Source organism: Poecilia reticulata, linkage group LG16, assembly GCF_000633615.1.
Source record: "Poecilia reticulata strain Guanapo linkage group LG16, Guppy_female_1.0+MT, whole genome shotgun sequence".
NCBI classification, from domain to species: domain Eukaryota; kingdom Metazoa; phylum Chordata; class Actinopteri; order Cyprinodontiformes; family Poeciliidae; genus Poecilia; species Poecilia reticulata.
Window position 1 is genome coordinate 16,145,151 of NC_024346.1, and position 25,440 is coordinate 16,170,590.

The 25,440-nt window shown below is 39.6% G+C and overlaps 1 protein-coding gene across 4 annotated transcripts; it reads left to right on the plus strand.

Moving 5' to 3' along the window:
* Positions 1-1,215: 1,215 nt before the first annotated feature.
* Positions 1,216-25,232, plus strand: ptpn3 (protein tyrosine phosphatase non-receptor type 3). Of its 4 annotated transcripts, none has more exons than XM_008432661.2 (27): positions 1,216-1,487; positions 2,207-2,259; positions 2,708-2,850; positions 7,969-8,103; positions 8,263-8,305; positions 8,411-8,492; positions 10,700-10,744; positions 10,846-10,898; positions 11,103-11,220; positions 11,306-11,393; positions 11,649-11,737; positions 11,812-11,875; positions 12,744-12,946; positions 13,031-13,156; positions 13,255-13,416; positions 14,379-14,472; positions 14,557-14,634; positions 14,719-14,775; positions 16,630-16,786; positions 16,875-17,053; positions 18,211-18,301; positions 18,449-18,510; positions 18,617-18,763; positions 20,193-20,321; positions 21,284-21,429; positions 21,518-21,653; positions 24,566-25,232. In XM_008432661.2, exons 1-27 carry the CDS (start codon positions 1,231-1,233, stop codon positions 24,638-24,640), a joined length of 3,012 nt encoding a protein of 1,003 aa, XP_008430883.2. In that variant the 5' UTR covers positions 1,216-1,230; the 3' UTR covers positions 24,641-25,232. The 4 variants fall into 4 exon arrangements, with proteins under 4 accessions (XP_008430883.2, XP_017165256.1, XP_008430884.1 ...); XM_008432662.1 differs by having other exon boundaries at positions 1,400-1,487; positions 2,211-2,259; XM_017309767.1 differs by lacking the exon at positions 18,617-18,763 and having other exon boundaries at positions 1,255-1,487.
* Positions 25,233-25,440: the final 208 nt, after the last annotated feature.

Consider the following 25,440-nt stretch of genomic DNA (forward strand, 5'->3'; position numbering starts at 1 on the left):
TTACTACTTATCTGAGTGTGATTTTTTTTCTCATGAGGGCATCTACTGAATAAAATATTACAATATAGTAAACTTTGGTTTTACATGAATATCTAACTGAAATGTTAGAGTTATTTCTCAGGATGAGATACGACAAAACAAAATGGTTTAGTGCATAAAAATAAAAATATAACAGATTTCTATATAGATTAATTTTTCTGGAAGATGAATATCTCCTACACTCCTGCTTTAACAGGTTCTCTTTCATTGTCCTCCATATTTCTGACCAATTTCCATGTTCCTGCTGCAGGAAATAATCTTCACAGCATGATGCTACCACATTGTGAATAAAACATAAAAAGCAGTATTTTATCTCTTATACTCGCCTTAAAGTTTCTTAAGGTGAAACTTAAGAAACTTAAGTTTCTTAAGTTTCTCTGTGAAACAGGTGAACTCTGTGAACAGAGTTCACCTGTTAGTTTGTCAAGTGTGAAGACTTTTTACAAGGCACTGCTGTGATATTCTACAAAATACTGAACAGCATTTAATCAGCTTAATGGATTTTATCAGGGACCATTAAGCCATAATTAATTCTGCCACTCTCACATACAAATACATTAATTATCTATAACAGGATACCAATTTTTCTGGAACATAGACAAACTTTTAACAGACATACATTCATACACACATTATGGAAACATATATGGGGCTCCATTAGTGCCAAAATGTATTTACAAATATATGTAAGGTGTTCAAGTAGCGTGATTATGCAATCTACCTCTTTTTCAACAAATACAAACAAAATAAATAGTTAAAATAAAATGTCAAGCTATATAAAAAACACAAGCATCATACAATCGACCTCAAGAACTTTTTAGATTTAGGTTAAAACCACTAAATGAGATTAGTTAAGCCAATCTAAAAGTTTCTTGAAACAAGGTCCATAAAGAGGAATATTTATTAAGCTCCTTTCACAGGCAAAGCCATCACTAATGCTGCATAGAAAACCAACAATATATTGAGGTAAAATAATGCACAATAAAAAATTTAAAACATCCAACAGAAAGCCTGTTAAACAAAAAAGGGGAGAAATGCACAAAATGTTCTTATTTATATGAGATACAATGCATTTAAAGATAGTTTATAAGAGGTAAAACATCTGTGAGCGAGATGAAATGCATGTGAAGTAAATGCATATGACGTAAAATACACTTGTAAAAGATCAGATTTATGTATGAAAAAGGAAAAATGCGTCTTAGACGTTTCTCTACACAGCTTGTACTTTCTATGCGTTTCTCGGTCACGCGCTCTTTGGAGGTGTCACGCACCGGGAGCGCGCTCGGCTTAGGGGCGGGGCCGCGCGGAGTCACCGCAGCCAGGGATGTGAAACTTGTCCCGGATATTTACCTAACTCTACCTGGCCTTTCCGACGCGCCCCGTCCCGAGCTCCTCGCAGCGGACTCTCTGAAGGATATAACCCCGCTCTCTGACGCCACACCGCCGAGGTAGTACCGCTTAACTCGACTGTTTTATCGCATTTTCTTTCTCTTCCCAGAAGAAACGTGAACTTGGCCGAAGCTGTTGTAGCGAGCCCCGCCGTGGTTGGAGGAAAGTTTGTCGGCGGAGCGTTCCTGGCCGTCTGGGTGTAGCTGTAGGGGAGTCGGGGTTGTTAACAGGTTCCTTGTTCGCGCTGTGGCTCAAAGTACAGCGAGGTTACAGCAGAGTTCATTATCTGGAAACTGAAATATGGGCCTGAAACTCTCAGATCCACCCTGTTTACTGGCTGACATATAAAATAAAGCAGCCCAAGCTCAAGATTTTATTCTTACAAAGTGGTTTTACACGTTTAGCTACTTCAGAGGAAGTTAAATGTTTTTTTTTTTTTTTTAGAAACTAAAGCTGGAAGACTTGTTTATTAAATTTGGACAATCTTCACCTCCTCATAACTAGATGCAAAGCAGCCAGTAAGATCCCAATCTGCCCATAATAACCAACTTCCTTCATAATGTACTTGTAAATTCATTAGCTGGCCGCCTGCGAGAGGGTTATTGTGGAAAACAAGCCACCCGACTGGGACCAGCTCAGTTTTAATATATTCAGTGTGTGTCACTGTGTTCAAACATTAACCCAGACCTTTGTGTGTGTGTGTGTGTGTGTGTGTGTGTGTGTGTGTGTGTGTGTGTGTGTGTGTGTGTGTGTGTGTGTGTGTGTGTGTTTCTTCCAGAAAGTGTGCTGGGAGCCAGATCAACCCACCTGGAAATTCAAGACAGGACACATGTATGAACATATGCATTCAGGGCTACGCTCAGACTTCAGGGCATGTGTTTGTAGTGAACGTGTTTATTATGTACGTCCTTGCTCCCAGCAGAGCTGCTGCTGCTGCTGCTGCTGGTAGTGATGAGGCGTGTTCAAATCTGAAAATGTTTAACATTCTTATCATTCAGCTGCTTTCGAAAGGCAGAGAGAGAGAGAGATGGAGAGAGAGAGACATGTTCAGGCCCAGGCCAAATAATAAGAGATTACACACAGTCAGTCACTCCTTTGCATTCACAGTGCATTACTCACTCCAGGCCGATGCTGCATCCAGCAGCATGTATTACTCACAGTGCAGTGTCATCCCCAGGGAGGCGCTTTCATTGGAAGGGCAGCAGCTTGGAAACATCTGACACTCTCTTGTGGTCATGTGTGTGTTTGTCTTTGTGCGTGTGTGTGCGTGTGTGTCCAGGTCCCCTCTCGGCAGCGAGGCGAGGGCGGCGTGTTTGTCTTGAGAGGGAGGCAGGGGTTACCGTGGTAACAGACATGCCAAAGCCGGACCTGCTCTGCCTCGTTCAGCTGCTGGACGGCACCATCGAGACCTTCAGAGTCAGCGTACGTAACACGTGGAAACGCTCGCCGATTCCTCCGTGGATGTCAGGTTACACGGTGCTCTGATCCGCCGCGCTGGCACACTCTTCTTCTCTCCTTTTTTTAAATTTGTCTTTTCCTCTAATAGTCCACCTCTTCCCCCTGTTTGAAGGACACACTCCTCTCCTGCAGCTCACAGATGCTTATCACACTTTAGAGTAGGGGTGGGCGACATGAACTTTGATTTTTATCGCAATGTTTAAGGTTGAAGTTGTGATAATGATAAAAATTATGGTTAAAAAAACATTATTACTTTTCTTGGGTAACTATGGCAACGAAGCATTCACAAACACAAAATCACACAGTTACCACATTTAAACATGTTTCAAATTTTATATTCATTGACGCTCTTGTGGAACACACAGTAGAGAAAAGTTGGCTATTTAAACATCATTAATTGGAACTAATCAAGAAAACAATAAATCCAAATTCTTACTGTGATAATGTTTTCATGATTAACGATACATTAAATCCCCACCTGTACTATAGAGCCATATCTAATTTGCAGTATTTGCAGCATTGCCTCTTTAAGACAACCTCTTTCCATCATCCTTATCTACTCTAACCGGCCACTTTATTAGGTAGATCCTACTGGGATTTGTTTCTTGCTGTGTTTTTCCTTTGTGGTCCAGATTCATCAAGGTGTCAGGAATATTGCTGAAGCATTTTTGGTCCATATTGACACAAGAACATCATGCGATTACCACAGATTGATTGTCTCCACATCCATTTTCAAATTCTTCGTTACACAACATTCCAAAGGCGATGTAGTGAGTACAGCGAACTCATTGTCTTGCGCTGAGAAGTTGTTTGAGATTAGATTTGCTGGAAGATAAATTGTCCCAGAAGTTATTGCGATAAACAATAATATTCTTGTTCTGAGGCCATTTAAAATAATATGACAGTAATGGCGTAATAACGCAAGAATACCCTCTCAAACATCGATAAACTTTAATTTCTTATAAACATTTAACACCGGAACTGGAAGATGTTGTTAATATTCAAAATAAATAAACAAAACGCCTGAGACAACGAATAAAATTAGTTATAAAGTCTCTATAAACAAAACTAGCTGGCTTAGACTGATGCGCCATACAGAAGCTTTTTGTCGTTCAGTTTTTGGTAGAAAGACACGAGACAAAAACAATCATTCAAATGATTGAGCTTATTGTATTTATCATGTTAATAATTGGTTTATTGCTTATTGCGACCGCCGTATTTGAGATGAGCTGAGGTTTACGACATGTTGCATTAGAAAATGTGTACACTGTAATCATAAAGGGCTTGATAAGGTCAGAAACATCACTGAGGCAGCCTACAGTGTTTAAATAATGACCATTAAACTGAGCCTGAATCATTGATACAATGCAGAATGGAGCTACACGTTCATGTTTCTTCTGCTAAAATCTCACCTTACCATCTGAACTTTGCAACCAAAGTTGAAACTTGACATTATTTCAGTTTATAATTGTGTAAATGTGGGGATTCTGCTTGAATTTCAGCCTCAAGTTCCTCTTATTAGCTAAAAGAAATGGCACTGTGGAGCTCTGCTGCTTCAAGCTTTGACTTCAGGAGACGATGTTCCTCATAACTTCATTTTAATAAGTGATCAGTTGAATTTCTGCCGTCTCCAGCCAGGCTGCTCTTTCTTCTCTGACCTCTGGATAATTTTCTGTAAACCCAGTAGATCGTTGGTGTCAAACTCATTTTCATTTTGGGCCATATCAAAAATCTGAATGTTTTTAAAGGGCCGGTTGTTCCAGAATATATTGATTAAACCCATTAAATTGGTAAAATATCAACAAATGGCTGTTTCAGCATTCAATAAGTGTAATATTGAACATCTTTTCACGCTGATCAGTCCATCCAGGACTTTGCTGTTGTTTTTTTTGCAATCAAAATCACATATTTTGTGGTGATAATATGGAAATATTTGTAGGGAATTTTTACGATATTTGCGCTAATATATTAAATGTGGATTTTTATTAATCGCTGTATCATTCACAGATATAACTTGACATCAAGTAAGGCTGAGCTAGCAGTCACTTAAACCCAAAGTTGTTGGCCAATTTTGAGAAAAAATGTCAGTAAAAATCAGAAAATTGTGGGTATTTGTTGATTATGTGTGAACTCTGCAGATTTGTGATAAATTGAATTGACTTATTGATGTAATTTGGAGTCAGGAGGGCCACATAAAAAGCTACGGCCCCCGGACCTTGAGTTTGACACATGTGCAGTAGATGGTTGGCCCTGAAAATCCCAGTAGCCGAACAGTTTCTGAAAAACACAGACCAGATCTTCTGGCACCAACACTTAAATCTCCTTTTGATCCTGTTCTGACGTTCAGCATCAAATCTAAATGCACTGAGCTGCTGCCATGTGAGTGACTGATTCATTATTTGTGTGACTAAGCAGATGAACATGTGCAACTAATGAAGTGGTAACTACAAGAGCAAGCTTTGTAGGGGTGCACAGTATTAGGAAAGCATGCAGCCATAGTGATATCTGTTGTGATAAATATATAATTGTCAGAGAGTAAATTCATCACACTGGAAACATAGCTACCCACTTAGAGTACTTACTTATAATATGTTTATAAAGTGTGAGAAGGACCTAAATCTCCATATTTTGTTCCTTTTCATAAAGAATACAGGATGCAGGGGGTTCTGTTACTACATAAACGTGACTCTGTTGTGTTTTCTGCAGTCAGAAAATTGTGTTTGCTGTATTTTACATTGAACAAGGTCACCCTGACATGAGAGTCTTCTTCCTGTAACAGAGAGTCTGAGGAAAGACAAGAGGAGGATGTAGATGAGCTGTGGGTTATCTCTCAGAGCGATGAATGAAACTGCTATTACAGTAAAGCAATTTGCTCCTTATGGCCATTTGGAAATCAGATTTCAGCCTGGATGTGTGTCATCTACTTACTTCCTTTAATTCTCCAAATGTAATAATTGTGTCAATTTATATTAGTTCAGTCTTAATTCAACTTCCCTGTCTGTTTATGCTGCATCAGATCCCTGTAAATTTCACTACACGGTTCAATACAAAGAGTTTGGATAAAAAATTAAGATAAATTCAAGATAAATAAACTTGAGTTCTTTGAAGTACCAATTGATTAAAAGAAAATCAATTGGTACTTCTGCTGAGACGCAGACTGTGACAGCAGAGGGGAGAGTCTTCTTTTTTGGTCATTAATTAGCAAATTAAGGGCTGGTGTGTCCGTTCATTTTCCATTTTTTCTAAAACCTTAATAACAGAAATGAAATTAAAGTTGTTTAGCTTAATGCCAAAGTAAATAAATATTCTACAGTTTGTATTTGGGCACCATTTGCATGTTTATTTCAAACACATTCACATTCATACAGGAGGTAGAGAAAAGTATAAACTCATTTGATCCTTTTATTTGTAGCTTTCTTTACACATCATCAACATAAACAGGAAAACAGCATTTATTTCGCAAGAAGCATAAAATATGCAAACACAGTTTCTTTCAATCAACATAAAAGCAAGGTCAGACTGAGAAACTCATCAATAAATTATGTTTTATTCAAATTTCCTGGTTTCTTTCAAATAAGGAAAGCAAAACAAAAGAGCTGTTGGTGAATGTTATGTAGCAAGTGGAAAATAGTCTGAATAGTAAAGGCTTCTGATCAAAAACTCGGGAGTTTGTCAGAAATAAAAACAAATCCTGCTTCACGTATCATTTCCATGTCAAATTATTTGCTCTTGCATCTAAACCTCCCCTAACTTAAACCCAACTTTAAGCTCCTGTATGCAGTCACAAGTCGGAGAACTCGTTTTTTTCTCAGGGAAAAGCTTGATGTAAGGGTTTTCAGACTGTGGGGCCTCAGAGAGGTGTTAACAGAGTGCAGCTTCAGATCACTGAGCAGCAACAGTGCAGTTTACACCACCGTGCAAGCATCTTGAGTCATTCCTCACTTCTTCATGTTTTCTCCCCAGAAGCCAGACTTTCCTGCTTTCTGAAGGTCTTCAGAGGTTTTTCTCTGGACTGCTTTATTTACTCCATTTTTAGTGCCAGTGCCTCACCATTTATAAGTATTTTCTTTCTTTCTTTTTTCTACCCAAGCTGTTTAAATCTTTCTATTTTATTCATTTTACCTACTAAACATGAGAAATTAACCAGATTGGACTGTCACCTATAAACCGAAGTTTAAAATCTTTCCAAACTTTAATGTGGTTTCCTAAAATGCCTTGCCTCTTTTTTACTTTTATAAACAAAATCTTGTTTCTCAGAATACACATTACATCTTTAAGAAGTATCGAAGTGAGAAATGAAATTAAAATTATTTTTCTATGTATGCCTGAAGGCAGTGAAAAAAAAAAATCAAATTTGGAGGAATAAAGTGCCTTTCAAAAAGTATTCACAGTCCATATAACTTCTAATTTAAATTTTTGGGTTTTTTAAGTGATCGAACAACATGAAGTAGAAAAGAAAACTAGCCAAGAACAAAACCTTTTAGAGGCTCAAAAAGACTTCAGACTGAGTCTTTTTTCACCTTTCGGCAGGACAACAACCTCAAACATACAGCCAGAGCTACAGTGGCCGTGTTAGAATGGTCTAGTCAAAGTTAGAAGGTCCAATGTTTACATTGACTTTATCAAATTGGGCTGTTGTTGAAATGTTTTGTATCAAATAATGGTCAAAAATGTCAACCTCAAGATGTGTAGAATTTGTAGAGAGTTACACCAAAATACCTGCAGCTGTACTTCCAGAGAAAGATGCTTTTACAAGTATTAACTCAGATCAATACAAATACACATCACAGATTTCAGATTAAAATACTTGAAACCATTTTTCTTTCACTTTAAATGTATGCACCACTTTTTGTTGGTCTGTCACATAAAATCCCAGTAAATTAATTACGTTATGTGTTTTTAATGATGCAAAACGTGAGGAGTTTGAAGTTTGTATATAAGCTCCTTCTTGGCAGAAAACTCTCCCACGTTTTTGTCAAGAACCTGCAGAACTTCAGTCTGACGTTTTATTAGCTTGCACAAAATGAGCAACCAGGAAGTCTGGCTGACTTTTGATGCCAGTTTGATTCTTCCATCTTTCAGAAGCAGGATGAAGGCTTGGTTCTGTTGGACCTGGTTTCCAACCACCTGGGCCTGCAGGAGAAGCAGCTCTTCAGTCTTCAGATCAGAGAGTCGAGCACCGCCATCGCCTCCATCGCAGCCAACACGCTCTCTCCCGTGAGCTCACACTTCATCTGCCGCACATTTGCTCTAAGTTTGTAATGCGTTTCTCCGGCTGGTTGCAGTTGATGATAACCGTGGGGCGTGTTTACATAAATGATATTTGTTATAGCCTCAGATGGCTATTGGGGCTGATGAATGCTTTTCTTTTTGCAGCGATGGTTGGAGCCAGAGAAGCCCTTCAAGAAGCAGATAAAAGGTATCATTTGTTGGTGAAATTTCTGAGTTCAGCAGAAAACAGGGATGTAGTTGTGGTTAAATATAGATACAGGCCTGTTTTTAAGCAATTTGGTCGTTTCTGCAGGCCTTGCCTCCCCCTTTTATCTGAACTTCAGAGTGCGGTTCTTCATCTCTGATCCCAACTCTCTGCAGCATGAGCAGACCAGGTCAGTACTTCTCTATCATAATAATCCAGCTCCATGTCAATGTGAACTGTTAACATTTTATAAATCAAACAGTTTTGTTCACATCTTTACGGGAAACTTCCAAGCTGCTCATAAATATGACTGATTGAATAATTGTTGAAATTGCCAAAGCTTCAGTATTTAGCAAATAAACCTTGACTCTTCAGGTTTTTGGTATTATGAGTAGTCAAATAAGTATCAATGTTTTCTTTTAAAAGTTGAATATTTCTTCAAATTTTAAAATGTAAAAACAGTAAAATAAGGGTCCAAACTGGTATGATGGATGGCTTTTCCTAAATTTTGTCCATTCTTCCAGAACAAGATTTAAATTTCTGTCAGATCAGATGTTTTAGAGTCACCATCCATTCTCGTTTTGCTGTTTTTCCATGTAGGGTGTGTCGTTTTCCTCCTTGTTTAGCTGAACTCACTCTTTCTTTAGTGAATTGTTCCCTTTGCCTCCCGATCTGAGGCATTACTGAAAAACTCTCTGATTGTGGCTTTATGAAGTTCAGACATTTTTTTAAAACATATCTGCACACTTTTATTTCTATGTCATGCTTCAGTTTAAAGGGTTTCGTTGGAAAAGCCTGCAGCAGGCTTTGCTTTCTGATTTGTTTGAGATTATACAGTAAAGGTTTCTTTATGAAGCCTTGATATGCTGCTTTTTAAAAAAAATGGTGTTCAGGGTAACGTTTTCCTTTGAGCTTTCCCAGCTTCATTGTTTCACACTTTTTCTGTTTACTAGTTTCCTGATTTATGTCTCAACTTCTGTTTTTGGCTTTTTATATCATGAGGTGATGTGTTTGTCTTTGTGAGCATCAATTTTTATCCTCTTGACGGTTGGACAGCTGGATCTTTTGACGTCGTGCCAAAACTGTGCAAACCACACTCCTAAGAAGCTAATCAGGGCGTTTGATGAATTTTAATTAAAATTCTTGGATCCCAAGGGTGATGGCATAAAGTAGAAATAAAATAAAGTGCCACTTTTAAATTAAGAGAAATGAATGAACATTTGAGGTCATATTTTACTATTTTAACCACTTATAGCACATTTCTAATTCAGGAATCTTTTCCAGGAATCGGGATAGTTTTCTGGACTTATTTAAACGATTGAAATTACAGCAAAGATGAAAAACTGGGTTTCTATAATCTAGAAGTTTTATTCTACTTTGATTATTGGAGTGATGTGGAAACAAACTCTAATTAAGAAAATAGTTTTCGAATTTTACTGTAAAATGATTTGTTTATTCAATTCATACAGAAAGGAGGAAAAAATAATTCTTATTTATTGTTAAAGGTAACAGGAACCAGTTAGTATCAGCAGGTTAAACCTTTACAGAGTGGAAGATCAGATATCAGCCACAATCTCTCTGATTTGGGCATTTGTATTTGCAAATTTCCTTGATATTTGTATGTTTTAATGTTCATTTCAGATTGTAGCCTCTGTGAAAATATCAGAAGTTGTGACTTTAAAGCACCAGATAATAATCCAGACCAGATCTCCTGTTTATCTCTGTTCTCTACCTCCAAAGCAGTAGCATGCATGTAGTAAAGGTTGGCTGTTTTTACTCATGTTTTAGAATACTACTGCTGCAACTAAATCATAAATTAATGACTTGTCTGCCTCTGTTCCTGCCAGAGGCGTTGCTGTCTCCTCTGCTGAATGAAGATCAGACTTAGACGATTAAATGTTGTTGCAAACACGAACAAGTTTGCTATTCCAGTTTGCAGCTGGTAGTTAACCAGGTAGGAGGTTTTAGTGCACTCATTGGTTTCTGTCTTTTGTCTGAGTGTCTGCAATGGGGAAAATATACATCAAACTGAGCAATAAGGATGCTGAAACTTTATTTTCACTTTTGGTATGTTTTCATTCTGTTGGAAAACTAAAATGTTTTTCCTTTCAGAGTACCCTGATTGTTTTGTTGACAAACTACTTCCATTGAAATTCTTGTTATAATTGAGGCGTTTTATCAGAGCCACAAACCATTTCTCCCTGGAGATATTAAAAGTCTGCAGAAAACATCCCTCGCTTTCTGTCAATACTTGTCTAAACGTTTCGGTGTGGTTGTGTCCTCTGACGCCTGAGCTGCTGGTGTGTCGAACAAACACCAGCATGTGAAAGAGACGCTTTTTCAGGGAATGGAAAACAGGCGTGGGTTGATAAAGTTCCTCTTTTGTCGCCCCTGCAGGCACCTGTACTTCCTCCAGATCAGGAGCGACATCAGGGAAGGACGGTCAGTTGTCCCGCTTCACAGCGAGCGCCTCCTCCTCCTCGGTGCTCAGTATTTGTTTAGCTGTGGAGCGTGCGATGTGTAATCACGGTGTCTGATTGCAGGTTGCAGTGCCCGCTGAGTGCAGCTGTAGTGCTGGCTTCTTACGCTGTGCAGTGTGAGTCCCGTCTCTCCTCTAAAAGAGAAAATGAGATGATTAATGTATCAATGATAGCTGCCTGAGTAATTACTCCTGGGAAGCTGCTCTCAGTGCTTTTATTTAGCAGCTTTCTTACAGTAGATGTTGGGATACACAGGTGTGTGCAGGCGGGGTTTTATGTCTCCCTGTGGGATGCTCAGTGTTTGTTTCCATCACCTGCAGCGGAGATGGGGGATCACTGTCCGTCCAGACAGCCGGGGTACCTCTCGAAATGCCACTTCATTCCCGAACAGGACAAAGACTTTGTGTCTAAAGTGGAAGACCTGCATCCGCAGCACAAGTGAGTTTGGTGCCTGTAGTTGAAAAGAACGGCAGGTTTGTTGCACAATTCCTGTTGTGGTATGTGACTGCGTGTGTGTTCCTAGGGGGCTTAAGCAGAGCGAGGCGGAGCTGTGTTTTCTCAACACCGCACGGACGCTGGAGCTGTACGGAGTGGAGCTGCATGCTGCCACGGTAATGCTGTTACTTTAATTATGTGGTGGCTTAGTAAGCACACCTTCTTGTTTTCTTAAGTTAATAAATAAGAGGAGGGTTTTCCTGTTTGTTTTAGATTCATCGCCAAAGCTCCACCAATTAAACAAAAGCTTTTGGTTTATCGTCCAAGAACTTTGGGACTTAAATGAAAACTCCTTGAATTAGTCGACAACAATAAAAACTGAAGCTAAAGCAATTTTTAATCTCAATATGACCCATCCTTCTGTCTCCCAGGACACCAACAATACGCCTCTAATGGTGGGTTTGGCCTCCAGTGGTGTTGCAATGTTCTGCAATATGATTTGCTCCAGTTTCTTCCCCTGGTGAGTAGCTCCGCCGCTCAACATTCAGCTTGTTTTCGCATTTCCTTCCAGTAAATCTGACGCCTTTCATGCAGGGGAAACATCATCAAGATATCTTATAAGAGGAGACGCTTCGTTGTACACCTGAAACGTAAACATGTGAGTCTCTGGCTTCGTGAAAATGTTTCTGCTGGTTCAAAGATACAATCAGAATGAATGGAGTTGTTTCTGTGTTTTTAAAAATCCATTGTTGATGTGTGGAAAATGGACTAAAATGCAGTTTGTGTTTCCTGCACAGTTTGTGAAAAGTTCTGACTTATTTCAGGTCTGAATAAGTTTGAAAAATTACAAAAATTGACAAGTATTTGTATTTACAGATTTTATTCTCCAACATGTTGGCATAAAGATCAGTCTGTTCACCAGACATCCATCTTTTTGTCCATTTATCCATCCATTTATTCATTTGTTCATTATAGGGCTGCAGCTAACAAATATTTTAGTAATTGATTATTCTGATGATCAACTGGATACAAAATTGGCTCATTTTACAGATTTTTCATTTCATCACATAAGCTCTTTTGTTGAACTTGAAATAAACATTTAATTGCTTAAAATACAACATAACCTTCCTTTGCATTTGAACCAAGTGAAGTTAACATTGTGACACTTGAGGAGTTTGGGCTTGGATATATTATATCTTGAATGCATAATGTTTATTTACTTTTGTACTGTTTGTTACTGCTTTTAATATATTATTTTTTAAGCAAATGTCCTTTTTTTTGAGTCTGTAAACTCCAGTTAACCGTTAATCGATTGCTAAATTAGTCCACAATTATTTCAATAATCGATTAATTATGAATAATTATGATTGATTCAACACTAATCCATTATTCTTTTGTCTCTTCATCAGTCTCTGAGCGTCTTCTTTTCTTTACGTTGAACCATGTTGTCTTTTATTTGCAGCAAACTTATCTTCTGTTGCAAAACAGAGATGATGTGAAAAGACCCTTAACTCTTTGAGTTGCAGGGGGAAACCCAAGACTGTGAGGTGTCTCTAAACCTGCCCTGCCCCAAGACGTGTAAGAACTTATGGCGGTCCTGTGTGGATCACCACTCCTTCTTCTCCTCCAGCCGGACTTCCAGGAGCCCCAAATACAGCAACAGCACGGTTAAGGGCTACAAGCAGCTCATAACGCAACACCTGGGCCTGAGCAACAGTAAAACTGAGGAGTGAGCTTTCGATTTATCCCACATATTCGCTTGTTTTGCCCTTGAAATCTGCTGCTTTCTGAACATTCAAATCTGTCGTGGCAGAGGTCCGGTGTGCCAGAGGGTAGTAGGGGGGATGGTGTGGAACCCGGTTCTGCGGAGGTCTATTTCGTCAGAGCATCTCGAGACCAAGAGTCTGCCCTCCAGATCGCCGCCATCAACCCCCAACTGGTAAAACTGCTGCTACTAACTGCAGCAAAGATTTTCTCTAAAATAAAAATAAACAAAAAAAAGGCTCAAGCCACACAGCCGATGTGTTGGTGCGGTAGGAGAAGTCCCCGAGTTCGCCATGAGATCAGAAAGCCTCGTCCGTCATCGGTGGAGCTCAGCACGGACCTGAAAGACATGTCAGAGGGGGAGGATGTCTTCTACACGTACAGGGCCTCTGTGGGCAGCAGCAAGGACAGCGAAGGAGACGCATCGCCTCATCGGTCAGTACCGCAGGAGCCCATGTTCCTGTCTTCACGTCTTTGTTGGGATTTTATGTCTTAGACTCCACAAGCAAGGGATGTTTCTTAAGGATGCGCCGATCACCGATCTTTAAAAAGTCTGTCCTGCCGATTCTGGCTGATAGCAAATTTTGTTTGTCTGAAATGTTGCTGAATGTGGCAAGAAAGTTGCTGAGCTGGAAACAATGAGGTGATTATTGCTTTTTGCAAATGTGCAGACATGATATGGTTCCTGAGGTCGATAAGATCCATGGATAAGACTGGCTTCACATTTCAGTATCGGCCGATAGCCGATCCCCCAAAATGAAGGAAATCGGTTGGTTTCTATTCATTTCTAAATAAAAATATTAGAAAAGGCAGATTTACATTTGTTTTCATTCTTCTGTTCCTTGGATTGGGGTTCATTATTTCTGATAACTGTGCGGTATTTTATGTTCTAGTCTTTACTGTACAGTATGTTTTTAGTCTTGATGTTTATATATTTTGAATGCTTTCTGTGAACCTACATGCCTATTCTGAAGAGCTTTTTGTGTTTCTAACGGCCTAGTCAAAGTCCAGGCGAAATTCTGTCGAGAATCTGTAGAAAATAGAGACATTGCCATTCACAGATGCTCTCAATCTGACTGATCTTGGGTTTTTTTGTAAAAACAAAAAAAAAGTACAGACAGACCTCTAAAGACTAACAGCAGTAATCGCTCACCATTTTTCTTCAGATTTTATGAGTGAAATATTTTGAAAACCATGTTTTATTTTTCTATCTTTAACATAAAGTAACAATAAAAACATGGCTTGTGAAATTAAACATAAGAAATTGTTCAGAGGATAGCAGTGTGATAGCAGTGTTTTTTTTGTTGTTTTTTTTCCAGAGCAGTGAAGTTAAAATCAGCTGACCTGTAATGAACCATATAGCCGCAGAGTCATTTTTAATATTTTATGTCTTCCAGATTTTCTGGTCCTAACAGTCAAGGATCTGGTGAGGGTTTGTTGCAGGCTGAAGACAGCATCGGGGAAGAAGACGGCGCGTTCCACAACAATAAGGTTTTTCTTTTTAACCTCAGCACTTTCCGATTTCTGCGTTTTTCCCTTCACTCTGTGCACATTCATGACAAGTTCTTCGTGCAGGATGCTCTTGGTGACGGCGACCTGATGTTGATATGCATCACTCCAGACCACGAGGGGAAATTTGGCTTTAATGTGAAAGTATGTCTCTGTCCTCCTTGCACACTGCATATACATTTTTTATGATTATTTGTTCCTCTGATGAAATTGTTGAACTCCTCTCAGGGTGGAGTGGATCAGAAGATGCCTCTGTCCATATCTCATGTTAAACCAGACTCCCCGGTAAGAGCATTCTGGAATAATTATGTTTTTGACCCTTTGTTACAAAAACAGTGGACAAATGGTAGCATATGGTTTTTATTTTAGGTTGTATTATATATATTTTTTGCAAAAATACCGCAAAACAAGAGATTCTTTTGGAAAGTCTTTAGAGTTTCCCCTTCACATGGACTGGAAAAAGTTATAAAACCATTCAGACTCAAACCACATCTCACTCAGATAGATTGTAACCAACTGGAGGGAATTCAATGCCATTGTTGCTCTCCTAAGGAGTCTCTGGCCAGCAAAGATCACTGCTGTGCAATTTGCTGCAAGGTCAAAGAATAATCCAGGATTACGTCTAAGAAACCAAAGAGCTCTCTCACATTCTGTAGTGTTAATGTTTGGCTCTACAATCAGCAAAACGGCGAACAACAACTTTGTGTGTGAAAGTGATGGAAGACGAAAGCAACGGCGCTACGGGGGGAAATAATGTTGCCCTTTCTTTAGCTTGTCTAAAATGTTTGTCCATACACAGAAAAGATTTTGTAGAATTAAATGTTTCATAAGAGTTGATATTGATTATTATCGATCTATTTGTTTGTTTTATATCTCTGCACTACTTTCAAGCTCATGGTGTGACTTTTCCTGTTTTATCCACAGTTTTTACTCCACGCCGTTATTTATTGTTAAGCAGGTTTGACAAACAGAGGCCAAACCTTAAACTGCTGCTGCGTCAGTTACTCTACAGGTTGTTGCTAGGTAACCACAAGTTGCCCAGCAAGTTGTTGCTAGGTAACCAAAGAGTGAGTGAGCTAGTTTTTTAACATCACCATTCTTTCTTTCAGCTGGCAGAGAGATGTTGAGCGGCTAAAGTATTTTCTCTGCCTACATCCCCCAGAATGCTGTGCGGTTCAGAGTTTGGACAGCTTGCTATTAGCATAAAATTATACTTTTTCTGTTGTAAAAAGCAACACATTTAATGTAAAACATAAATGTTTTACATTAAACGTTTATGTTTAATGTTAAACATAAACCTGGCTCTGAATTTAATTTCACAAAAACCTTTTTCAGTAAGACAAGCTCACATTTGGTTTTTAAACCAGTGTTTTGGGAAAAGTGAACATGATATTTAGAAATCCTGTCCATTATCCCAGCAGAAACATTAAGAAAAGACCTGAATGAGAAGATGATGACAGGAATGTTGTTGTTTTTTCAGGAAACATCTGATATCTGTAATTGCAAAGAAAAGTTTCTGTTGCCAAATTAAAGTTTTGTTTTTCTGATGTATTTATGTCATGAAATAAAATACAAACTAATTACTTAAAAATCACACAATTTGAATTTCTAGATTTCTGTTTTTCATCACACAGTTGAAATAACCAACGATAAAAATTAAGTACTTCTATATTCTTTGTAAGTGGGAAAACCTGCAAAATCAGCAGTATATTAAGTACTTGGTTTCCCACTGTGTGTGACATCTAATGGTTGTTAATATCGTCCTGTGATCCAAAACCTGTATTTCAATGCAGTGTTTTCTTTTCTTTCCCATTTTGAAGAGTGGCTAAGAGAAATTGCCTTGTGTCAGGTCATAGTTCTAGCCCAGGTAAACAGAAAGTTACTCACGAAACAAAAATCCTAGAACTATGGTCAGCTTAAAAAAAGTCAAGGGCAAAAAAAGTTTAATTTATTTGATGGAAGTTGATGACTGTTGATTTTTCTTAACCTGAAATTATCCTTTAAATGAAAACTAGGACAATTAACTTAAAAAATAAGCCTATTTGTTCTTTTGGAGGCAAACTATGCCTCTAAAGTCACTAATAATTTCTTGTCTGCTATCTTAAATTTGATTTAAAGCTTGTGCGTTGTTTCTTTTAGGCCGGTCGATCTGAACCCAGACTGCAGGAGGGCGACCTGGTCCTGCTCATCAACGGTCGGGACATTTCCGAACACACACACGACCAAGTTGTCATGTACATCCGAGCCAGCCGAGAGTCTCACTCCAGGCAGCTGGCTCTGCTCATAAGACGTAAAGGTGTGTACCCGTGAGAGGAAAGTGCTGAGATGGAAGGAAAAATGCAAATGACTGCTGCTCACACACTTGGACTGTCCTCGTGATCCAGGTTCGGGCCGGGTCATGCCTCAGCTGCAGCTGTCGTTCGCTGCCCTCTCGCTCACCATCCCACCACAGGAGAACAAGCCTCAGTCACCGGGTCAGCTGGAGCGGGTCACCACGTTAGAGGAGTCCATGAAGCAGCTGGAGAGAGGGATACAGTCAGGCACGCTGTCCTTCCATTTTGAGGTATTTTGTTTGACATGTAGAAGTGTTTTAAGTAGAGATGCACTGGTTCCATTTGTTGTGGCTTAGATCTACATCTCATCCCCTTATATTCTTACGTATTAAGATCTATTATTCTTCCTTGAACATGTTAGGATATATTTATGGACTACAAAACATGTTGATCACACTTTTTGCACAAAAGCATTCTTAAATCATCTCAGTCTGGTCAGGCCTGCCTATTTGATCTCACTCCAGGCAGCTGGCTCTGCTCATAAGACGTAAAGGTGTGTACCTGTGAGAGGAAAGTGCTGAGATGGAAGGAAAAATGCATCTTCCATTAAGGGCATCTTGTCACTTTAAATCCAAATAAGCTGCTGCTGGACACATCCCACAACTCAATGTTTACACTCACGCATGAAAATGGCTGCAAACTTATGCACAAGTGTGTGCCGTACATCTTTGAAAAGCAAAAGTAGTGCTTCCTGCACAACCAACAAGAATGCAGCAAGTGGTTTCTGAATATTAATTCAACAGCAGCAGATATTGTACAACACATGCGATGGTAAAATCAGCTGAACAAATGTGCTGGAGTGTCTTGGGTTGCTAGGTGACAGGCTGAGCTTGACTGGGGTTGCTAGGTTACGGCGCAGTGCCCTTCAGTTGTGACTTAAGAATTTTCCACACACCAAAAATCATTAACCTATTGCCAAAAAATGCCTGGGTGTTTTGTTTTAAACAACTTTAGACACAAATAGAAGTTAAGAAAAGGTTCAAAAAGTGAATTTGTATATGCAGCATAGGTTCTTGACTCAAAAAAACTAAAAAGAGCCTTCCTGTTATCTGATGAAAGGCCCTCTCTCTCTTTCAGCCATCATGTCTACAGTCTTGATATGTCGTACAAAAGCTTCTTTTTAAATCTCTCCTTGCATCTCTGGGCTTAATCTGACTTCATTTTGAACATCTCAGGCATGTTAAGGCCAATCAAACCTAAAATCAGCTGATTTCTCTGAGCATCTCTACGTTTAAAATGCTGCTTTTAGGACAGATGTTGGCCCTAATCTTCAGCTGGATCCTGTTCATAAAAGCAGTGTTGACCTTAAATTTTTCTAATTCCTGTGTGTGTTTCTGTGTGTATTTACATGCATGTTTGTGTGCGTTTGCATGCTTGTAATTCCTAGAATTTATACAAGAGGAAGCCTGGTCTGTCCCTAAGCTGTGCACGGCAACCCGAGAACCAGGAAAAGAACCGCTACCGAGACGTTTTGCCTTGTAAGTGCTCCTTGCTGCGTCTGCGTGCCTGTTTGCTTTCGCTCGTCCCCCTGCTGTGCCCGGATCCCGCATGTTAGGCTTTGAGAAATTTAATTTTGACAGGTCTATTCTGAACCCTCACCAGCTGCTGCCCTTCTCTGCTTTCAGACGACGACACCCGAGTGGTGCTGCTGGGGAAGGAAGACTACATCAACGCCAGCCACATCACGGTGAACATCGCTCACCTGAAACTGCCTCCCGTTCTCTGTGTCTGTTTTAGTGTAAACTCATCCTGTTCATCTTGTGTGTGTATGCGTGTGTGTGTGTGTCTCTTAGGTGGCACCCAATGAGTCTGGAGTGTGTTTACGTTACATTGCTACTCAAGGTCCACTTCCACAGACCTGCACTCACTTTTGGCAAACTGTATGGGAGCAGCAGACGCACACCATCATCATGCTTACGACCCTAACAGAGAGGGGACGGGTACAACGTGCTTTGTTTTTATTTTTATAAGCCACTGTTTTGCACAAACGTCTTCAAATTACGCAACTGAATATCAGCAACACGTTAACATAGTAATTAGTGCAGCACAACTGGCAAATTATTACATGCTGTGTCAGGTTTAATTTTGATTGCAGTGATTAGAGGGGGTTCAGTGGCGATGTTTGCACACAGCAATGATCCGATGGCTCAGTTGTGAGTAATTACAGAGTTTCACACAGTAAAAGAATGGCTGAGCGCGAGCCAGATGCTGATGAGATAAATAATCCGACGCAGAGGAAGAACAAGAGCGTGCCTCTGTCTCAGCTTTCTTGTTGCTTGGAAACCAGATGTTCTCATTAATCGATCATTGTGTCTGGATCTCGTCAAGTGTCCGGGAGTTTCCCCTCACTGCATGCGCCTACGTACATATGCATCGACGCTAAGCTCTCCACCTGTTGCCGCTGATGAATTGCTTTTGTCTGCTGGCCGCCCTGTGGATCAGCGCAGGCTTTCTGAATATGAGCTTGATTTCCTTAGAGTGGAGCGCAGCTGCTGCAGCGGCAAACTGTTTCCTGTTACTCATGTCCAGAGTTGGACAGTAACTGGTTACATTTACTCTGTTACATTTACTTGAGTAACTTTTTGGTAAATAATTTACTTTTAGGAGTATTTTTTCTGTACTGTTCTTTTCACTTTTACTTGAGTAATTTTGCACTAGTCTTAGTTGAGTAAAATATCTGGATGCTTTACGCACTCTGAGTAACTTCATTTAAAGAAAAAACAAGTTTGTTTTAACCAAAAACCAGCTGACAAACGTGCTGGAGATCCACTTGGGTTGCTAGGTGATGAGCTGAGTCCAGATAGGGTTGCTAGGTAACAGCGCAGCGTGGCCTAACAATCAGGAGGTTTTCAAAATGGCAATAAACATTGGCTTATTGCGACAAAAATGGCAATAAGTGATTATTTTTAAAAGCTTAGGCTTTGTTTTTATAAGCAATTGAGACTCAAATGAAAAATAAAAATGTGCAAAATGTGACTTTTATTTTCCCCCGCTTTAAAGTTTTATAAGTTTTATATTGAAAGAAATTGATTTAGGAAATTAAATATTTTTGCCTGATGTTATTATTATTTTGTAATTGTTATTTATATTACTTTTATTTTCATCCTTAAAACACCAAAATTTTCTCATAACTTCATATTTTCGTCTGTCTGGTGTAATTATTAAATATTAAATGACAGATTTTTGATCAGTTATTGATACTTGAATACCCTTTTTACTCTCACTTGAGCAATTTCTCAGATGCACTCACTTTTTTACTTAAAAGTAAAAATATAATAAAGTACTACTACTCTTACTTGAGTAAAACATTTTTTTGGCTGCTCATGCCAGGACTAACGCAGTACGTTGGTGATGTCATACGTGTTGCAGACCAAGTGCCACCAGTACTGGCCACATCCGCCGGAGGTGAAGGATTACGGCCACTTGTCGGTGAAGTGTCACTCAGAGGAGTGCAACCTGGCGTACGTGACGAGGCAGTTCACTCTGAGGCACAAAAAGGTAAACCTGATGATAGAGCTGAGATAAGCGGCTGTGCTCCTTCCTGAGGGTTTTTAAACCTCTTGATTCGTTCAGGTGGAATATTTTAAACCCTGTTTTGCCTGTAGGGAAATTATGATGTAGAGAGCAATGTTTTTCAGTTTATAGGTCAAATTATAAACTGAGAAATTTCTGACAAATAATCAATGAAGTGCCAGCGCTGAGTGAGAGCAATTTGGATGAATAGTCAATGAAACGGTTATCAGCTGCAGGCCTGGTTGCACGCCTGCCTTCATGTCCATGCACATTTCCTCTTGGTATGTTGCAGCAGCGTGTAGCATGTTCACTCCATATGTCACATAACGGAGCTCGCTGCGGGCTGCGGCCTCTCCTGGCACGCTGTCGTTTCCGTGTGGGTGTTTTTGTCTGTGCGGGTGAGCCTGTGCGTTGTTAGCGTGCCCACCTGATTTTCCACCCCTCTGCCTGCTTGTGGGTGAAATCGGGCAGGTCTTTTTGTGGGAACGCTGCCTGTCTGATTGTATCAGGGTAGATGATCAGATTAAAGGTGCTAGCTTCCACATCAGCCTCAATGCCAAACAGATAAATAAACAGATTACACCCAAGGAGGCATGAAATATGAACACGTGCACACATGCATACACAGATACCGCTGTGTGGGTCCATCTGCTCCTCTGGCGAGGCGAATTAATCCCCGCATGGAATCGCAGGCCACATGCCTATTAAAAACACCAAAGTCAGCCGTTTTCCTTCCCAGTCTTCCTTTGTTTTTCTCTGCGGTCTTTCCCTCTATCCTCTGTTTACATTGCTTCCTAATCTGACTTACTGATCACGTGGTTGTTGACCTGGACTGTTTCCGCCTCACCGGGGTGACATTTTCCAAAGGTTACACATTCATCATGCAAGATTATTGTCACGCAATATTCTAATTGTCTTTTATTTGTATTTTTGTTTGTAACATCCAGTTAGCTGAAGAATTTTCAGTCACACACTTGCAGTACGTCGCGTGGCCGGACCACGGCGTACCCGACGACCCCTCGGACTTCCTGCTCTTCATCAGCTCGGTGAGGGAGAGGAGGAAAGCCACAGAGCCGCTGATGGTACACTGCAGGTAACGCATGAGGCTGCGGTTTAGTCAGACTTTCTCCTCTGGCACCTGTGAACTGAACCCAACGTTTTGCTTTAAATCATCTTCTCAGTGCTGGGATTGGGCGGACAGGTGTCCTCATCACCATGGAGACGGCGCTGAGTCTCATAGACGCGGGCCGGCCGGTTTTCCCGCTGGACATTGTGAAAACACTAAGAGACCAGCGAGCCATGATGGTTCAGACCACGGTATTGAGATTAAAAACAAAAGACTGGCTTGTTAAACGACACCGTTACTCAATGGCTCATTAATTTCTCTATTATGCTGCATGATGATCACCCCAAGCTGTCTTGTTTCCTGCTGCTTTTTAATGCAGTGTTTATTTATAGTGAGTGTCAAACTCATCAACTCGTATTAAAAATACCCTCACAGTAATCCAGGTTTTATTTTAATACACTTCCTTGTAAGTCTATTCCCACCCCTTGAGCTCTTCCACACTTTGTCTTGTTGCAGCCACAACCATTAGTGAATTTTATGTGATACACCAACAAAAGAAGAACACAATTGAGATGTGGAAGGTAAAGATTTCCTCTACTAAAAATCTGAAATGTGTGGCCTGCATTTCTGTTCAGCTCTCTTGAGTATCTGCATTTTATTAGTAGAGCCACATTTCAACGCAACTAAAGCTGAAAGTCTTTAATTTCTCTAATTCTTCACAATTCTGATTTTATTGTTGAATATTGCAAAATTGATGCAATATTATTTGGAGGGTTAAACAGGCATTAGCCCTCCAAATATTGCATCCATGAAGCTCTTTTTGATTAGAATATTGGGATTTTAATCGTAATATCATGCATATCTGAATATCGGTTTTCAACTCAGATTCTGGATTTAGGCTTGGACTTTGATTGGACCATTCTAACGCCTCAAAATGATTTCATCTTCACCATTAATATTCTTAGTTATTCATAATAATTATTCTGGGCGAAAACAATTGCATGCCACACTTTTCAGATTAAAGTTAAAGCCAGATATCCTCTTATTCCCCTTCCCAGTTATTCACTTCTTTGTGCTGGTTTGTCACAAAAAACAAAAAGTATTGGTGGTGGTGGTTGCAAGATTAAGATTAAGAAATATTAAAGTGTATGAACACATTTTAAATTAAGCGAATGCCTATCATATTTGCAAAACTTTTTTTCTTTCATTGCTTTCAGTTTATTATGAGTTAGAAAATAATTATTTTAACTTTTGAGTCAGTTAAAACACCAATATAACTTGAATAGTGAGAGTAAAAATGAATTTCATCACATTTTCTTTCTACTTCTGCTGAGATCTCAATTTCTTTGGAAAAAAGCCTGTCATCGTTGTGGTTTAATAAAGAACTCCTGGAAGAGTGAGAATTTAGTTGCACACTCAAGGTTTTTCTGAAAAACACCTTCAGCACTTTTCAAAGAAATGGAGGTAAAAAAAAAAAATCCTGCTTGTCCCTGACTCTCATTAATTCCCAGACTGCTATGGTGATGATGAGAGGCTTTAGTCGAGTGTTGGAGGCAGGAAGCCAGGCTCTGTAGCACCTCAGTGAGGGACAGGAGAGTGTTACTCATGCTGGGAAAATTGCAGCTTGTTCCTTTTGGCTCGGCAGCAACCACCATCACCCATATTTTGAAAAAGTCCCACAGATCTTCGTCCTCTGATGTGCTGATGATGACTTCCTCAGGTTCTCCCTCACGTTTTTGTGTATCCGTAATAAAAACATGCACAGTCAGAGGACATTTATCTCTGTTTATATTGAGAATGAAAACATGCCATACACAATTTTTGGAACCCATAAAAAAAAAGAAAAAAGATAGATATATGCCTTTTGCCAGTTTCATAATAGTCCACTAAAATAATCCTGCGAGTCTCTAATGGCGAGATTTTCAGAATTTGTTTTTCTACCTTTACCGGCGGTGGTGGCAAAATAAACTCAGACCCAACGTGCACCAGGTTTTTATTTAAAATATCATGGCATTTCAAAGAGCTCAGGATTTTGTGCCCTCTTACAAAATGCTCAGGGTGTTTAAACAACAAACAGGCCCGCAGCATCACAGATCCTCCACCGTGTTTGGCATGTTTGACTATAACCACACCTGGAGTGTTTCATAACTTTAATCCCATCCTGTAAAAAGTACCAGTGGAGGTTGAAACCTATTTACATTTGTGATTCTAGGAAATAAACATTGTTTTTTTAAGATAGCTCCAGTTTAGTTCCCTCCTCCACCGATGCACATTGAAACGACACCAATGCTGACATTTCATACCCATGTATTTAAAATACAACATATGCTGGGTGAGGGATTTTAGGATTGATTTACGTCCATAAAAATGATCTTTTTTTTTTCAGCAATTCTCTGAAATCATAAGCTGGTCAGTCCTGGGAAGATTCACTCCTGTTCAATGTTTTGTCTCACTGTAGTTCTCTGGAGCCTGAAAGCCTCAGAAATGACTTTGTAACCTTTTTCCAGACAGAAATATTATAGATTTTGTTTCTAATGTGTTGTTTGATATCTTAAGGTCAGAACATGACGTGCTGCTTTTAAAATCTTGTACCCTATACTTCATGTTGTCGCACAGGGTCTATTTTCTTTTTCTTTATGTCAAGACGTAATCAGTGCTGCTAGAAAATGTGATTTAATTACACTTAATTCAAGACGTAACAATTCGGCAGTAAAACCATCACAGGGCTGCAGAAATGCGTTTGAGAGCATTAACAGGTTGTTATTTTATAGAGGAGTTTTTGAAATGCACAAAATGTCAGGGGATGTTTGTAGATCCCCTGATGTGGTGCCAAGTTAAATATCCAAACATATTTAGATGTAATGACTTTCAGATTCACTTTTTCTGCTATTATTAAACAGATGAACAAATTGACATTACATTTGTTAAAGACCTGTTTTGGTCTTTTTTTCCATTTCAATATTAATTCCCTTTTAGCAGATTTAGGTATTTTCACACACATCAACTTAAAAAAATAAGTTTTTTGTGAAGGTTTGCAAATACACCAAGCTTTAATACTTATTTGAAGCAAAAAACCCTAAAAAATCAATGATAATACGACATTTCATGAGATTTATTGCCCATTCTTCCAACTTCTCATATTATGCCGTTTCTTCCTGTTTAGTGTCAGTTCCAGTTCGTGTGTGAAGCCATTCTTCACGTCTACAAAGAGAAAGAGGAGAAATCCAAAGCACCGTAATCCGAATCGACGGCGGGACCAAACCAGACGCATTGCTCTGACTCTGTTAACAGGAGGGACTTCTGCAGAGATCCAGCAGATTAAACTCCGCCAGGCTTATGGCGCTGGAACACGCACTGGATAATGAGAGTGTAACAAGCTTCAGAGCACAGCTGTCTGCGAGGAGAGGGAGAAACAGAGAGTACGAATATTAAACCTAGTTGGCCTTAGTTTATGCTAAAAGGTACATTAAGCTTATAGAGGCTGTGGTCTCCATAGAGACCGATGTAGGACTGACGTGAGCTGCTAATTTCTGTTCAAGAGGCTTCTCAGGAGCGACACTTCGACTTGTTAAGCTACATGTGCCTTAGACCGAAGCTTCCCAATCAATTGAGTCCATCAAGGGCGGCAGAGGCCGAGTCAGACAACTGTGATGTGTAGTTTATCTCCCGACTCCTGAGATGAGGAGCAGTGCTGACTTCAGATGGCTGCAGCAGGTATCAGGTCAAGGAGGGAGCAGAGCTGTTTCTTGACTGCCAGAGGATCACTAGATTTACTGTTCATCACGTTTTAAATTATTCAAACTCTAAATAAACTCAGTGATTTATACAGATGGTTCTGCTTTGTCATTTCCTCCATTTGGAAAATGGGAGCTCTGACCAAAGCGTGGTGGTGTCCTTATGTGACACTATGACAGTGAAAGCATCATAAATAAGCTCAAAGTATCGAGATGTGATCAGATATTAGATTAAAAGAAGCTATTACAAAATGAAATGCTAGTTTTAGAACTGCAGTGTCCATGTAGCTGCATAATAATCGTA